Source organism: Arvicanthis niloticus, chromosome 13, assembly GCF_011762505.2.
Source record: "Arvicanthis niloticus isolate mArvNil1 chromosome 13, mArvNil1.pat.X, whole genome shotgun sequence".
NCBI classification, from domain to species: Eukaryota; Metazoa; Chordata; class Mammalia; order Rodentia; family Muridae; genus Arvicanthis; species Arvicanthis niloticus.
Window position 1 is genome coordinate 61,042,751 of NC_047670.1, and position 17,387 is coordinate 61,060,137.

The 17,387-nt window shown below is 45.7% G+C and overlaps 1 protein-coding gene across 2 annotated transcripts in view; it reads left to right on the top strand.

The window, feature by feature from the left end:
- Nucleotides 1-17,387, top strand: part of Tbc1d22a (TBC1 domain family member 22A) — a 286,436-nt gene that overhangs the window by 99,988 nt on the left and 169,061 nt on the right. For both annotated transcript variants that reach the window (XM_034517002.2, XM_076911843.1), the window contains exon 8: nucleotides 4,102-4,216. In XM_034517002.2, the coding sequence (XP_034372893.1) occupies nucleotides 4,102-4,216 (115 nt within the window). The remainder of the gene's footprint in view (nucleotides 1-4,101; nucleotides 4,217-17,387) is intronic.

Sequence of the window (17,387 nt, forward strand, 5' to 3'; positions counted from 1 at the left end):
GGTACAGCTGTGTGGGCTTGTTTCTGAGTCTTCTGTTCCCATGGTCTGTGTCTGCTGTTGTAGTTAGTTAGTCAGTACCTTGCTGGTTTTGTTACTGTGTCTTCATAGTGTAGTTTGAGGTCAGATATTGTGAGACCTCCATCATTGTTCCTTTTCTCCTGGCTTGCTCCTTCTGCACCTCCACTTCTAGAGTGGTTCCCACTTCTGGAGTAGAGAGCCAGTTGTGGCCCTGGCCCCCAGCAGCCATACCTGTCTGCTGTCTCTCAGGATTTCCAGGGTACCCAGGCTCCTTAGGCTGATCTTGGCTTCCGTGGTTTGTCTATCTATATTTTGTTCTGAGTTGGCCTTGATTATTGTAGTCTTGAGTCCTGTGGGCCAGGTCTAGGCTGCCTGTTCCTGGTTATGTTTCTTGGCCTTTCCTTGTGTGTTAAAGTCAGCTTGTTAGGTGTCTTGAACTCTCTCAATTTTTGAGTTGTATTTGTTGTTCAGTTTGGAGGTAATTAATGTTTTGTTCTTGTGTTTACTTAGTTTTTCTCTTTATTTTTTAACGATTTATTTTTATTTTGTGTGCATGAGTGTTTGCCTGTACCACATGCATGCAGTAGTCTGCCAAGGCTAGAAGAGGATGTCAGGTCCCTTGGAATTAGAGTTATAAATAATTGCGAGCTCCCCACCTCCCTTTCTCCCTTCCTCCCTTCCTCCCTTCCTCCCTTCCTCCCTCCCTCCCTCCCTCCCTCCCTCCCTCCCTCCTTGCCTCCCTCCCTCAGTGCTGTAATTCTAGTCATTCTCCACGTAGCTTGACTTCTTTTTGGTGGGTGCTGGGATTCTGAATGCAGGGCCTCATGTCTGCATAGCAGACACTTAACCTACTGAGCCCCGGCCAGGCCTCTTGGTTTCTTCAGACCTGAGGGAACATGTGGTAGCAATTATTTTCATTACAGAGTTTCAGAAATGAGCCTTTGGGAAGAGTTCAAAGTTTGTGCTACTTTTAATGCAGCCCCCTCCTACAGACATGGAAAACAAGATTGGCGAACAGAACTCCAAGGGCTAGTAATATCTGTGAGTGTTCATAGTTGAAGCCTCTCAGACCAGTCTGTTTCCAATAGGCACATCCATGGTCCAAGGCCTCTGTACATTATGCCCTTTGGTGGATCATGTGTGCTTCCCCACAGCACTTCAGCTTGAGTTAACATTCTGCGCCCAATGCGATTTTCTCCTCACATCTGCTTTTTGCTAATCTGAGCCTGCCGCCACCGACAGTCCTATTCAACTGAACATGCTGTTTCTGCCCTTCTGCTCAAATTGCTAGAAAAATCCAAGGTTTTTTCATGGAGTTGTGGGCTGTGGCCCCATGAAGAATGACCCCTATTCCCCAGAATGTTTTCAGATGATATGACAAAGATGTTTCAATAGATATTAAGTGACTAGGGGGTCAGAACTGGTTTTGCAGTTCCAGTCACTGCTCATAGACTGGAGTCAGTCTTAGCTTATTCTCTGGAAGCCTATGTCTGTGTGGTTCTAGAAACAAAGCCTTAATTAAGGTAGAAATTTCAGATCATTGAGAGAGGTCCAGTGGAATTAAGTTGTGAACAGCTGAGCTGACCGTGAGCTTTCTTTTGTTGGAAACTGAAATATTTCTGGATTTTTCTGCATTTTCAGGTACTGTATAATGTGCTGGGTCACCAGCAGCTGGCAGAGGCCTGCTTTGAGGCTCCTTCAGGGGATCACTGTTGTGTCTCTGCAAAGGAACAGGAAAGCATTGGCCTCTCATTCACAAATTGGGCTTCTCTGTCCTCAGCATACACTCTGTGCTACTGGTTTGCCTTGTTCCTCTCAGGAAGGTGCTGGTACTATTGGGTGGTCTTGAGTCTACCTTGAGTCTCACTGATAGAGGCTTGTGCTTAGAACCAAAGTCTTAAGAGCCCCAGCTAGCCCAAGTCTTTTCAGCCTTCTCAGGCCTTTCATGGTGTGTGCAAGGCCAAGGCACAGCATATGTCTTGTTTGCCTTGTGTGGGTGTGAGCAGATGGAGCTCTGCTTCTGGGTAGCTGTGACAGCCTCCTGTATACTAAGGGCCTCTGATGAGGTTCAGATTTTGAAGTGCGTGCGTGTGTGCGTGCGTGCGTCTGTGCGTCTGTGTTACTGTGGATTTGTGTATGTGAATGGGTCCCAGGTCAGCACAGAGTGTCTTTCCTTGATTGCCTCCACTTTTATGTTTTGGAGCCAGCATGTCTCACTAACCTTGATGCTCTCAGATTCACCTAGGCAGGCTGGACAGTGAGCTGCAGGGATTTACCTGTCTTTGCCCTGCTCGCCAGGGTTATATGATTATATGATAGGGATTATAGCTGCCCCTGGCTTTTCACGTGTGTTCTTGGGATCCTAACTGAAACCCTTGTGCTTGCAGGGTGGCACTTTGCAATTGAGCCATGTTCCCAGCTTCTGAACTTGTTTTTATTTTATTTCAATTTTTTAGTAGTGCTAGTGATTGTTTGCAGGGTCCTCACGCATGCTAGGCAAGTGCTCTGTTAGTAAGCTGTACCCCAGCCTCTGAACTTTGTTTAAATATTCATTTCTCTCTAGGAAACTGTTGACTGATGAAAAATGTATATGAATCTATATGCATGAGCGTGTCACTCACTCAGCAAATATTGAGCTGGTGCCTGCTGTGCTACAGGTGGTGGTGGCTTGTTATTCACTTGAGCAACGGGGTGATGCTGTACTGCTGTGGGGGTGGGATCTGAGTTTGCCCATGGTAGGCACCATACCTTAGATCAGAGGCTTTGCTTGTCAGGGCTCTAGGCCTCTCTTTTGTAAATCCTGGGGTTCGTGCACTTTAAGGATTCTAGACTACCAAGCCCATACTTACTTAGCCCAAGTCATACTTAGGGTGGTAGGTGATGTAGGAAGGGGCTGACTTCCCAGAGTGTGCACCCATTGGCTTCTTCAGCTTTGGTGTACCTAGAGGTTCTGGAACACCTTTACTCATGTGACCATGCGTTCACTGCTTTACTCTACTGCTTGCCTATGCGAATCTGGGCAGAGCAGTAAGGCCTGGTTTTGTCAGGCTTTGGAGCCCAGTTCCAAGCAGGAGGCACCAGTGAATGACAGTGGGAAGGAGGGAGACCAGAGAGTCACAAGGTCGGATGTGACTGGCTCTTCCATAAAGAAGGTGGGCAGAGAGCAGACAGCACAGAAGGAAGTGCTTGGAACTGGTCTCAAATACCAGCAGTTAAGCCAGAGGCAAGAAGAGGCTCTCAGCGCTGTGGGAGCTGAGATGGTAACCTGCTGAGTTCTGAGGAGGGTACAGAATGTGGGTGCTGGTTAGAAGGGGCCTCTAGGGCAGGGCCAGAGTTTGGGGAGACGTGGGCGAAAAACTCATGGATGAAAGGAAGATCTTTAAGCCATCAGTGTGTGTGTGTGTGTGTGTATATACACACACACACACAAGGTGTGTAGGGTGGTGTCCAGCTGCTGTACCTTGATAAGATTAATCTCAAAATCAAAGATGGAGAAGAGCTAGCTGGCTGAAAGATGGTGAAGAGGAAGGATCAGCCAAGTGTGAGTGTCCTGAGGAAGAAGGAAGCTAGGGTACTCAACACAGTCATGACTCAGGATGCCTACCTGTGTCTGCCTAATGAAGATAACATTCTAGGGTGTTAAGAAATCCATTTCCCTTGTGGGGCCATGGATGCAGGCACATGTGCCGCATCCCTCTTGCCTTCCCATCTTCCTTTCCTTCTCCCTCTTCCCTGCTTGCCCATCTGTCATTAAGGAAAGAGCCATTGTCTGCCAAGCTGTGGTCTGCTCTGTGTCCCTGTGACCTACTTGTCTCCAGGGAGACTAGCAGAGACGCTGGTGCTGCTACTGGGAGAGAACTGGACCCGGGGTTTGGTAGAAGACTGTGGTGCTTGTGAGTCAATAAAACTAAGATTGGGGGACTTCTGCAAAGGAACTAGAATTGATATCTGTCTGTGTTTTGTGCCCTGGTGTTGGAGACAGTGAGAAATATTGATGGCATATATTTTAATTAAAAACGTGAGTGCATTTTAAATTTTTACCATGTTATTTCTTGCTTTACTGCCAATTCCATTTTCTTTCAGATTTTCGAAAGGATCTTGTTTATATGGGCTATCCGACACCCTGCCAGTGGATACGTTCAGGGAATAAATGACCTGGTCACTCCGTTCTTCGTGGTCTTCATTTGCGAGTACACAGGTAGGCGCATAGCACTACACTGTGCCTCCTGGATATGCAGTGTGAACATCCGTGGATTTGCTGTGCTCACTGCCTGCTTACACCAATGCTGAAAATTGCCTTTCAACATCGCAGTCCTAAGGAATGGCAGGGTGCTAGTCAGGGTTCTCTAGAGATGCATTCTGTCTGTCTGTCTGTCTATCTATCTATCTATCTATCTATCTATCTATCTATCTATCTATCAGTCAGGCAAGGGCATTTATTAGAATTGTTTACAGGCGGTGGTCTAGCTAGCCCAACAATGGCTATCTACCAGTCCAAGAATCCATTAGATGTTGAGTCCACGAGACCAGATGTCTCAGCTGGTTTTCAGTATATGCTGGAATTCTGAAGAAGTAGGGCAGTGAAGGATGGACTTGCTAGTAAGAATTAGAGCAAGCAGGCAAAAAGAGCAGGCTTCCTTCTTCCATGTCCTTCATATAGGCTGCCAGCAGAAGGTGTGACCCAGATTAAAGGTGGACCTTCCTACCTCAAAGATCTGGATTAGAAGTGGAGCTTCCCCAACAGGGTCAATTAACCTGGACCCTTGGGGTCTCAGAGACTGAGCCACCAACCAAAGAGCATAAATGGGGTGGACCTAGGCTTCCCCACACACGTGTAGCAGATGTGCAGCTTAGTCTTCATGTGGATCCTGAGCAACTAGAGCGGGGGCTATCCAAAAGCTGTTGCCTGTCCATGGGATATGTGCTAGCTGGGCTGCCTTGTCTGGCCTCAGTGGGAGAGGATGTGCCTAACCCTGCAGAGTCTTGATATGCCAGGGTAGGGGGTATGTTGGGGGGGGGCTCCTCCCTCTCAGAGGAGAAGGGAAGGTAGGGAAAGCATTGTGGGAGGAGGTGATCAGGAGGAGGGGCAGTGAGCAGGATGTAAAGTGAATAAATTAAAAAAAAAAAAAAAGAAGTGGATCTTCTCACTTGAAATGGTTTAATTAAGAAAAAATTCTTCACAGGTGTGTCCAGCTATTTGGGTTTTAGTTAATTCCAGATGTAGTCAAGTTTGACAACCAACAATAGCCATCACTAATCCTGGAGAGTGGCAGTCTTATCCTGGAGTCCAGCTTTAAAACCTACCTTTAAATCCATACTCACTCACTGCAGATATACCCACAGCTGACAGTATCCCGTTTTAAAATAATATATGGGAGAAATGAGTCTATTTGGGTTTGGTTTCTTCTAGTGGTCTCAGCGCACTGGCTTTCAGGGCTGGGTTGATGTACTAGTACTTGTAGAGTATTACTAGTTCAGTGTTTTTTGTATATCTGTGAACTAGGCGAGCTCCTGTTGGTTTTCAGCATCTCCTGATCCTGACACCAGTAGTGCTGCTTCATGAGAAGGTGGATCACATGCAGACCGGTTAGCTGTGTGAGAGGTAGACTGTGCTGTGACTCAGAGTTCTGCATGTTTACATTTTTTTGAGCTTTAGTGTGTGTGTGTGTGTGTGTGTGTGTGTGTGTGTGTGTGTGTAGGTAGGTTGGTAGATAGCATAGGTACATGCCTCAACATGCCTGTGGAGGTCAAGAGGGCAATCTCTGAAAGTCATTTCTCTCCTTCTGGTATATAGATATTGGGGATTGAACTTGGTTTGTCAGGCTTGGCAACAAGCCTCTTTACCCACTGAGTCCTCTTGCCCACTCATGTGACCTTTTCTTTCATGTATGTTAGAGTAGCAAACCGTAACATGATATCACCTGCTTTGAGCAGTTTAAAGTTTACTACATGTCTGACTAGTAATGTGTGCACTTTCTGATTCATGTGTGAAAACGTTAAGCACATAGGATGGGTCACTCTTCAGTTTGAACGTTGATTTAAAATTGACACTGTCTGTTCTCATGAGACCACCTCTTATATGGCGCTGCCTTGTTTTTGTGTGGCTATAGATTGGACATGTGTGTATTACTGTATTACTGCCCTCAGTAATACAGCTGCAGATCCTTCCTTTTGTGGTCATCTGGAGAGATGGGATCAGTCAAGGACAGGTCACATTGAGGATGGCAGTACATCCAGTCAGTGAGCTGCTTCTATCACAGGTCATTCCTAAGCAATGGAGGAGAGCCACTGTTCACCCCTAGCATCTCTGTCCTCTCAGGACCATCTGAGAGGTAACAAGGGTCCTGGAACTATAGGACCTCTGTCTGTGGCCCTCAGTCAATGGCGAAGTTCAGCCGCATGCTTAGAGGATTGATGGTTCAGGCTAAATGGGCCATTTGATTAATGTGGTAAATAAGTTTGTTTTAACTGCTTTACCACCGTCTTGTGTTGTAAGACCCAAGTGATTCTTAATGCATTTCCTGGTCATTAGCAGACAGGGTGAGTGGCCATGACTGTGATGTTAATTGTCTAGGAGAAACAATGATCAGAGGAGGTAGGAACTGTGCTCTGCAAGTCAATCTGGACCTGGGCACAGAGCTGCTCTTGCAAGACCTCCCTCCCCCATTTGCACACACACCCCTCCCCCCACATGAACATACACATGTAAAGATAAGATGAATATGCATGCATACTAAATAAAAGTTAATTTTTTTTTAAGCTACAGGACTCAGAGAAATAGCCTCATGTGGAGGAGAAACTCTGGGCCCAGGAAGGATGGATTGGTGACCATAATAGTGTATTGGAGAGCTTTAGAGAGATGGACTGTTCTTACAGAGAGCGCCCTGAGCTGTTGGTGGAGGCTATGGATGACCCAGGCTTGCAAACCTGCCACAGTTGATTCTCCTGCAGGCTCTGAGGAGAGCTCTGTGAATGGACTGCAAATCTTAGTTTCGAGAGGAGCGGGTAATCACTGCTGTGGATTAGCTGTGTGAAGGACAGGAGAGGGTCTGCATGATCTTCAAGATCACTACAGATGAGGGAAGAGGCTACAGGCTTGGAGGCCACAGGATGGGAGGCAAGCAAGCAGCTGAACCCTTTAGCTTATGCCTCAGTTTACATTCGTCCTCCTGAGTGTCTGCCTTTTCCTTGCACTTAGGACTGGGCAAGATGGTGTCATGCTGTACACAGAAGGAGTTTGGCAACCCATGTGGATTGAATCCCTAAGATGGCTCTCTGTTGTGCAGTTAGGAGCCATGGCTTTTAAACTCATGTAAGAGAAAGAGGGTTACCACTTTTGGAAAGTACAGATTAGAGGGAAAGAATCAGTGGGAATACCTGACCTTCCTGTCGGTGGGACACTCTTTTGGACTTCCCTCCACTAGCTAGCTCAGACAGAGGTCACTCAGGTTCCTGGGACACAGTAAACATTATCAGATGGCAGCAGGCTTGTTATACAGGCAGCCAGCGTCACTTGTGGGTGACAGGAATTTTGGTGCTGAATCCCTTTCTCTGAATTTTTTTGCACACCTGTATCACTGTAGTTGGCAGTGTACTGTGTGCTCAGTGCTTTGCTTGCACCGATAGTAACATATGCTTTCCCCATTGAATTAAGACATCTTCCTGCCTCGATCTCATTTCTGCCTCCTGCATGTGGCATTCTATGAGATAATGTAGTATAATTCATGGACTCATTCTGATGGTATTGAATTTTTTTAAAAAGCACTCCTTCCCTCATGGTATAACTTTTAAGTAAATCCTGTACTTTTAAAGCAGTCACTATCAGATTCTGTCCAAGAATGTTAAATTTGGCTTAAAATTAAGAAGCATTATTCTATCACCTTGGTTTACACATTCTCAGCAGAGGATATATTTCAGTTTAAATAATTATTTTGAGTATAGGAGGGGAAAAAACCAAAACTCCAAAAAACAAAGATGCATTCCCCCCACGCGTCTTTGCTATTTCAATTTAGAAACAATTTTGACCAGGCACTTTGGGCTGATACCTTAGGGTAATTGAATGTTGGTTGGCTGCTCCGGAGGAATGACGATGACTGTTCTGTGCGAGGAAGACTGTCTCATAGTGGATTCTCGCTCAGAAGGTTTAATCTCAGGTTGATTTGATTCTGTATGTCATCTTCTCATAAATTACTCTTGAAAGCAAACATGGCAGGGGACTGGAACAAACAATGCATTTCCCCATGGGCATTAAGAATATTTATGTCTTTGTTTCCTTGTAAGCCAGAACTTAAAGTACAGCTTGCTCTTAGCGTTGCTTTCTGGAGAGGATGTTTCTGAATATGGCTGAAGTATGTGGTACTTGCCAGGCTGTAACCACACTGGTTACACAGGACTCACATGGAAGCCAGAGGACTAGACACTGGCTGGGTTTCACGCAAGGTCGCCCCTCCAATGTGCATTTCCACAGAAGAAGGGCTTTGAGGGACAGTGGTGAGAGAATGATGCTGAGGCCTCTCATTCAGCATCAGTTTCAGAAGTGTGTGCTCTCACGCTGGCCTTCAGTCTTACCTCAGTGTACCAGTCTTTCCCATGTGTGATGTGAGTCTGTACTGTAGCTAAATTTATCGCCAGGCTTCCCGGAGTGCTCCTCAGTGGGGAGGTTCTGCTGCCGTCCACAGTTTGTTGCCAAGCCTGCAGAGGCACGATAAGGAACATCTGTGCATAGTGCAGCTTCTGTGGCCGTGTCATCTAGGAGGAAGTGCAGACGGGGTGTGAGTGGGTAGAGTATTACCGACAGGTGTGAACCCCAGTGCCTGTGAGTTTACAAACATTTACAAAATGCCAGAGCAGTGGGCTTCTGCTGACAGATTGGAAAACAAATTCAGTCACACAGTGGCCACATGGGCCAGAGGCTGTCACTGGGAGGTTTGGAGTTTTCTTAGGCCTTGTCAGTGCACTTGTGTACATGGCAGCTACGATGCACATATTATGTGCATGTGTGAGCGTATTTCAGGCCTGCCTGTCTCTGTACTATTCAAGTACTAACAGAGTACTTTCAACATTTGAAAAGAAATGTTTAGAAATCGGTGGCATAGTGCTTGTCATAATGGATGGGAAAACTCAGCAGAAGACCACCGAGGGTCTGGACTAGCAAGAACATGCACTTCTCAACAGCAGAGGCCATGCTCTTTTCTAGAGGGCAAGACTCTTGTTTCAGGCAGGACAAGTACTGACACAGAGAGAGAGCCTGTGCAGTACAGGTGTGCTGTGTTCTTCTAGACAGTAGCATCAGAGCAGAGATCAGTGGCTTGTCTGAAAAAATTGGAAATTTTGGAACTCAGGACACAAGAAGCCCCTGTGAGATGCGGAAGGTCAGAATAGACACAGACCTGAGGGTGCAGCCAGGCTCTCCCCCAGCAGAGACCACTCAGACACTGTCACAATTGCTGGCACTGGAAGAACAAACAGAGGAGGGGAGGGGTATGCTAGCACAGAACAGAAATAAGTGAATTGGACAGCAGACCAGAGAAGGCCCCCACAGCTTTAGCTCACCTGAGCAGGTTTGAGAAAGAGTGAAAGGAAGAGAGGGTTACACTCAAGCAGGCAACACTGTGGTAATTTCAGAGATGCAGAACACCAAGGGGATTTTATTAGTAACCCTGCACAGTAAGTTCAGAATGGAGGAATTCCATGCAAGACACTGGTAACCAAGCTGTGTTTACTAATTCAGTGTAGCCAGGCTGATGTTAGACACCAGTGTGTGTTGCTGCAGATGGGAATTCTGTGAGCAACATTTAAATCAGTTGCCTTTGGGTAGAACAGAATACCTCCAATGTGTAGGTGGGCCTCCTCCTTTTGGGCACTTGAAGGCTGTAGCCGGGAAGGGTGCTGTGCCCAGGAAGCAGGGATTCCGCAAGTGTGTGTCTGAGTAGTTCTGCCCTACATACCTTTACATTTCAGATTTGCTCTTTCCTACAGTCCCATGAGGCACTTCCTGGAAACTGGGTTCTTTCCTTCCCCCTACCCCCTCTCTCTCATACACATTTGTAGCTATGACACACACCTATATCTTACATATATATGAGATTGCATTAGTAATATTTAAAACAGTCCCATCATGCCAAGACAATATGTATGGTAAAGAATTAACATGGCTGTGTCACAGAGTTTTTCAAACAGAAGAGGGCGGAACAGTTTAAACTTACCACTGGAGGCCATTGTTGCCCCATGAGCAGAACCAGGTAGGAGACTCTGCCAGAAGAAAACTACACACTGAGATTCTGTAACAAATGCTAGCAGCCCGACGTAGCAAAGTCGAGAAAGGATTCTGTATTATGAGAAGTGGAATTTATTCCATGACTACAAGAATGCTTCAGTGTATGAAAATCAATGTATTACTCTTTATCTACAGACCAAAGACTAAAACCAAGTGATTATGTCATTCAGTATAGAAAAAAATATTGACAGAACCCAATATAAATTACTCCTTTGGTGATAAAAATATTTTACAAAGGAGTACTAGAAGGATGGTCCTAGAGCAGCTGGATATCATCACTCGAAGGAGTAAACCTTCAGCCCTGCCACCCAGAGGACAGCAGCAGGCGGACCACAAACCCAAGTCTAAGGGGTCATGAGAGGCCAGGATGCACATCTTTAATCCCAGCACTTGGGGGCCAGAGGCAGGTGGATCTCTGAGTTGAAGTCCAGCCTGGTCTTGTTCAAGATGAGTTCAAGGCCAGCCACAGCTATTTAGTGAGACTCTGGCTAAATAAATAAATAAATAAATAAGAAAAAGATAAAAAGGGGGTTTTCTAAGACGATGGAGAAGAGGAGTCAGGCATCATGACCTGGGTTAGACCATGATTTTTCAGATGTCTTGCCAGGAGCAAAGACAAAAAAGAAAAAAAGGGGGCTTTCTCAAATGAATAGCTTTGTATTGTGAACAATACCATCAAGAATAAAGTGACAAGCCAAATTGAGAGAGTGTATGCAAATAGTAAGTATGCCAAAAGTCTTCTATAGAGAACTCTTAACTCAGTAAGACGGCCTGTTTCAAAGAAAACGGCAAAATGTTTCCATGGACATTTCTCCAGAGACAATTTGCAAATGGCCAATAAAAACACGTAAAAATTAATCGCTAGGGAAGGCAAATTGGACCCAGAGAGCCAGTTCTTCATATCCACCTTAGAAAGGGTAGCTGTGACAAGGGTAATTGTGACAAGGGCTGTGGTTTCAGTGTGAACTGTCCCTATAGGTTCATGTGTTTGAACACTTGCTCTCAGCTACTGGTACTGTTCTGGAAGCTTGTGGAACATTTATGAGGTGGAGCCTTTCTAAGGTGGGCCAATGGTAGTAGGCCTTGAGATTTTGTAGTCTCAATCCACCCCTTGTTTGTCTTATGCTTTCTAACTGCTGATACAGTGTGACTCTCCTGCCACCTTGTCTTCTGTGCTGTGCTGGTCTGCACTCTCAGCCTGAGCCATGGTAAACCTCCTAAGTTGCTTCATGCCAGGCATTTGGTTGCAGCAACAGAAATGCCTGAGATAGAACAGATGTGGAGACCCAGGATGTGGGTGTGGGGATTGCCTGGGAATGAGTACAAGATGTCCTTTTGAGGTGTAAAATGCTACATTAGACGGTGATTGTGACTGCTTTATTTAGTGTGTATACTAAGAATACCTTTAAATGACCTAATTGAGTGGTATGTGAATTTGTGAATTGTATCTCAAAAAGAAAATGGAGCTCCTTATTTGTGAAGAGAGATCACAGTTTGGTAGTTTCCTGGTGACAGACACATGTGTAGCTTCTTTTTCTGTTGTGGATAATACACCGAAGTATTAGAATAAATATATTCTCAGTTGCATTTGTATTTTTTTTTTTTTAATTGTAGTATCAGAGGCACCAAGAATGACTGACTCATTCTTGGAAGAGGTGCTACTGAATCAATGTCTGCAGCCATTTTTACATCTTGACAGCATTTACTGGGTGGTTTACCATAAAGATGACTGACTACATATTTTCATCAGCCATTTGTGGGATTTCCATTTCCCCTTGTCTTTGGTGTGATCTACCATGATTGACTGGAGAGAGCTCATCTGTGTGTGCGCTTACAGACATGATAGTATCCTTCAAGGCTGCATGGCCCAGGGCTCAGATGCTCAGTGTCTCAGAGGGTTTGGAGACCAGCAGCCGTTTGTGTTCTCACTAGCATTCACATTTGCCTGTTTGCCTCAGATAAGGTAAAGGGCCTCTTTGCCTGCCCTAGAAGGAAATGCAAAGAGACACGCATGCTTGTGTGCATGTGTGCATGTGTGTGTTAGTGCGTGTGTGTGTGTGTGTGTGTGTGTGTGTGTGAGAGAGAGAGAGAGAGAGAGAGAGAGAGAGAGAGAGAGAGAGAGAGAGAACACACACGCCACAAAACAGCAGTGGGTTGGAACCTGGTGACGGCAGTTGTCTGGTGGATGTGTGGCAGTGAAGCAGAAGTCAGCATGTGATTGACAGTCTCTTGGAAGTGTTACATGAGTGACTGTACCCACGGGAGTGCTCTAGTTCTGGGTTAACAGGTAGTGGAAGGGTGGCCCGTTTGGGCAGCTTTATAGCAATGTAGCCTCTGTCTTGGTTGCATTGCGACAGCCTCTGATAGATGTTTTTGGAAAGGAAGCATGCGAAGGCTGTGGTCCTTCTTAGGAAGATGTCTGGCTTTGGACTTGACCTTGACCTGTGCTTCCAGAGTTTCCTGCCCGGTCTGACTTGGAGTCTGTAGTGACTACCCAGGCAGGAGCTGCCAACAGTGTCTCCTGGGGTGTGGTCTTGCTTGCTGCTTCCCTTGTGTGCTTTGTTTGTGTTGGGTCACAGGCATTCCCTTGAGTTATGAGGTCCTTTCACTGTGTTCTGATTTGTCACTTTGTGTTTCAACTGACAACCTGAGAAGACAGATGTCTGCCGGCACACTGATGGATTGTTATGGAATTCTTACCCTGGTGTTATGATGCTTCGTTTCTGGCTCATGCACGAAGCCATTTGTGAGATTATTGAAGGTGTAAGTGCTTTGCGGATCGAGGCTTAACTGCTGTTATTAACGAGCTCACTTTGGTGGATGCTGTGCTAAGTGCTTAATTACTCTGAAGCCTGCATGCTTAAAAGCTTGGGTCCCAGCACCCTCTTCCTCATTGAGCACGTGGGGCACCATAAGCTCTTGCAACTTCCTGAGGCTGCTAGGGTGCATGAGCCCCTGGTATGAGGGCCTCAGAATTTAAGCTTCATCCACCTCATTGGGCCACAGGCAAGGGGAGCACATGGAGAGGGCCTGATTCCTGGCATGGACGTTTGTTGTGTAGGACTCAGGCTGACTTGTGACACGTCTGTGGGGTTGGTGCTGTCTTCTTGTCTCAGGTCTAGGATCCGTGTTGCACCAGGAGCATCCGCACGCCTAGTTCAGAGGGAGCCCTTCGCTCCTCTTGGCAGCACTATCCTCTATGAAGCTTTGAGGTGGCTGCGCCTGGGAGGAGTCTGAGAGAGGTGCTGCCTGCTGGGCTTTCTGTTGGTACCAGCAGTTCTTTTGAATCCTGCTTCCTCTGCTTCCAGGAGGTACTGAGCACATAGAAGCTTGCTTGATCTTGCTTGATCTGTTATTTTGGAAGGGGTGGGGGATGGTATTGGTAAACTGTGTTTGGTGGCAGCCATTGTCTTTCTCTCCTGTGTTATTTTAATTTTCTGTTTCAACAAAGTGAAAATAAAATCACTAACTCAAAAAGCAAACTAGCAAAATTTCCTTAAGTGAACAAACTGCTCTCTCTACACAGTCTACTTTCCAGACTCTGGCTGGTTTTGAAGTCTATAAAAGTGGGGTATTTTCTTTTAAAATTTTATTTTTCACAACTTTATATATACACATATAAAATGTTCTTTGATCCAAGTCCCCCCAATTATCCTTATTCTCTTCTCCTGCCACCAAATCCCTTCCTCTTATTCCCTTTCCTGCTTTCCTGTATGTGCATGTTTGAATGTGTATGTGCGCATGTGTGTTCGTGCATGTGTGGTCATGTGTGCACATGCTACTGCATTTAATAAGGGTTGCCTGTGTGAGCTTGAATTGGGGGTTATCTGCTTGAGCAAGGGCAGTGTAGCAGTAGCTGGACCACTCAAAGAATGACTTCCACTCTCAGCAAACAACAGTTGCCTGTAGTTCTTCCAGGATGCATAGGGCTTTATGAGACTCTCCTCCAAACAGGATGCAAAGTGTGTGGGCCCCCTGAAGTTCTTCTTTCATCTCTGACCTAAAGTTGGAATTCATATGCAAGCAGGCACTGCTGCTGTGAATTTGTGGGTTCGATAGCTGTGCTATGCCCAGAAGGCAGCATCTTACAGCTCCTCTCCAAGTTTGCCTGTCTTCTAGTTTTTTGGGTTTTGTTGTTGTTGTTGTTGTTGTTTCCTCTCTGTGATGTTGTTTGACATTGACCAGTCATGGTTCTCTGAATTGAATACTTCCCACTGCAAACAGAAGCTTCCTTGACCAAGGTTAGGGTACCTAGATCTATGGATAGAAACATAACTGTTTAGAAGGCAGTTTGACAACACATCCATTTAGCAACACAATAATAGTCGGTTCTCCCCGAGTCCTATGATATTTCCAGCCATAGGCTTTTGATCAGGTGTACAGTACCAGGGACTGATTCTTCAAATGGAGTGGGCTTCAAATCTAATCAGAAAGTGATTGATTACCCCTGTAGCAGTCATGCCTCTATTGTACTAGTGGACACACTTTAGCTGGCAGATTATAGATTGCACACTGATTGTAGGGGCAGATTCTGACTCTGCAGCCTTAGGGGATGCTGTCTTTAGTGAGTACACAAAAATCTCAGGGATATATAGGGAGGTGTCTCCTCACCCAGTTACTCCACAGGAAGGGCTCTGTGCTCTTTAGTTTCCTTCACTGGTCCAAACACTGGGTTCATTCATTAACTTGCAATAAGAAAAGGTCTGTTTAGGTTTATAGTTGTGCAGGCTGAAGGTCAAGATTACCAGGCTGTGCTGCTGTGTGCTTGCGGTGAGGCAGCACATGATTGAGGCACATGCATATGTGGCATGGCAGGATCCATGACTTTGTAAGTGATGGGCTGGGGTTTCATGACCCTATCAGAAGCATTCCCTCAATGACCTATGGTCCTTCCATGGTGCCTTGCCTCTGAAAGGTTCCACTACTTACTAGTAGCTTCCTCTTTAACCCATGGATGATTGGGGGCAGTCAGCATCCACCCTCCAGCAGGCAGTGTCACATTGCATTTTAGAACACTGCAGGAGCATCCCTTCTTCTTTCTAGTGTTTTCAGGTCAGATGTAATAGATGCCATTCATAGATGGCTAACTGCTGAAAGGGGAGGTGGAGGTGCAGAGACGAAGACGTCCAGTGCTCACATGTGTTCAAAAACCTAGAGGTGAAAATCCTGTGCAATATAGAGAAAAGAAGGTGGCATCGTCAGAAAGGTGGTAAGTCCTTAAAATATTGAAAAAGTAGTGTGCTTAGGTGATGGACATATAAGAAACAGAACCCTATTCATTTGGAGTCATGACTCCATCTCAGCAGCCAAGTATGTGAGGAGCCTTATGCAGGTGGGGTCTGTCCACAGTGAATTTGGAATGTGCCATCAGGATTTGCAATTCTGAGATGGTTCAGGTTTAGTCAGGATGGTTGCTGAGCAATTGCAATCCCTCTGCATCTATGGAGATTGGCTCCTGGGCCCCTGTGGACAGTGCAGTCTGCAGATGCTCACATCCATATATGCATGCGTAGTATTTGCATGCAGCCTTCACCTCCTCCTGTAGACTTTCAACAGTCTCTAGATGACTCATCACACCATGCATGTTAATGTGCTGTAAACAGTTGTTTTCCTGCATTGATCAGGGAATAAGGACAAGAAAATGGCTGTGCCTGTTCTGTACAGACAGAAATCTTAAGCTGTGATTTTTAGAATCCATAAATGTGGATCTCATGAATATGGAGGGCCATGGACAGTGAGTGGCAGAGGGCCTGGCTCACTGTCCTGAATTCCAGGGAGATGATCGCTCAGGCAGCCTTACACTCCAGAGTGATTGGCTCAGGTGATGGGGTAGGAGCAGTCGTCCCAAATGGGCTTGTAACATTTTAGGTCTGGAACATGTACAGGCTATGCAGATTGCCAGCTGATTTTCAGATTTGAAAATAGGTTCATGGGCTGGAGAGATGGCTCAGTGGTTAAGAGCACTAACTGCTCTTCCAGAGGTCCTGAGTTCAATTCCCAGCAACCACATGATAGCTTATAACCATTTATAATGGGATCTGATGCCTTCCTCTATTATCCGAAGACAGCTACAGTGTACTCTCATTCATATATACATATACATATATATATATATATATATATATATATATATAGTCTTAAAAAAAAAAAAAAGAAAATAGGTTCAGTGGTAAAGGAGTACCCTGGTTAGTTTTTGTTAACTTGACATAATTGTAGGCATAGCTGGGAAGAGGGAAACTCAGTTCAGGAATTGCCTCCATCAGATTGGTCTGTGGGCGTTTTCCATACATAATGGACTGTAACCTGTAAGCTGAAATAAACCTTAGGACAATGAGTATATAAATCCTGGATGCAAGCCCATGCCCTGCCCACTTTAGGAAGAAGATGAAGGTCTGGCAACCACCATGCACCACAGCTGTACCTTCCTGCTGTGGCCTGCACACACTGCACCCTACATCTTACGTACATTCTCTCTAATCTTTAAAGTCAATCCCCTGTCACAGTCGGGAAATTGATGCCGGCGAAGTTCAGGAACATGGCAGATTCCAAACTTTCTCCTGTTGAGAAAATGTCTCTCACGGTTCTTTCATTCTTTTCTTGGTTTAGGACATCAGACAAGATGTCCTTCTGTGCTGGTCACCTTCAGGCACCAGTAGTGGAGCTGTCTTTTGTTTTCATTTTGAGTACTTTCTCACTCAGAGTGATGGGTGGGAAGAATGTGTCTGTCTATGAGTGAACAGCTTGGCCTTATGAAACTCCTTCTTCACTTCCAAAGTCCCAACCTTAGCCATGGCCATCTGTTACTTCAGGGAAGTCTCTGTGAGTCTCTTGTGGGTAATTAGAAGTGGCTAGTTTGGCCATGCTTTCACGGTTGCTTAGCGATGCCAGTGATGTCAGTTGTCTGCAATTTTGCTCCAGTAATAAGCATTGAACAGTATTCAAGAAGAATTCAAACTGCATTAATATTTAAGAGCCTTTCTAGATCCAGAAAGTGTCTGGGAACCCCTCCTGAATGTAATGTATACAGCACATGTCAATTAGGAAGAGAGATGATGTGCGCTTGGCTCCCCGTCCGCTGAGGCTCCCTCCACTG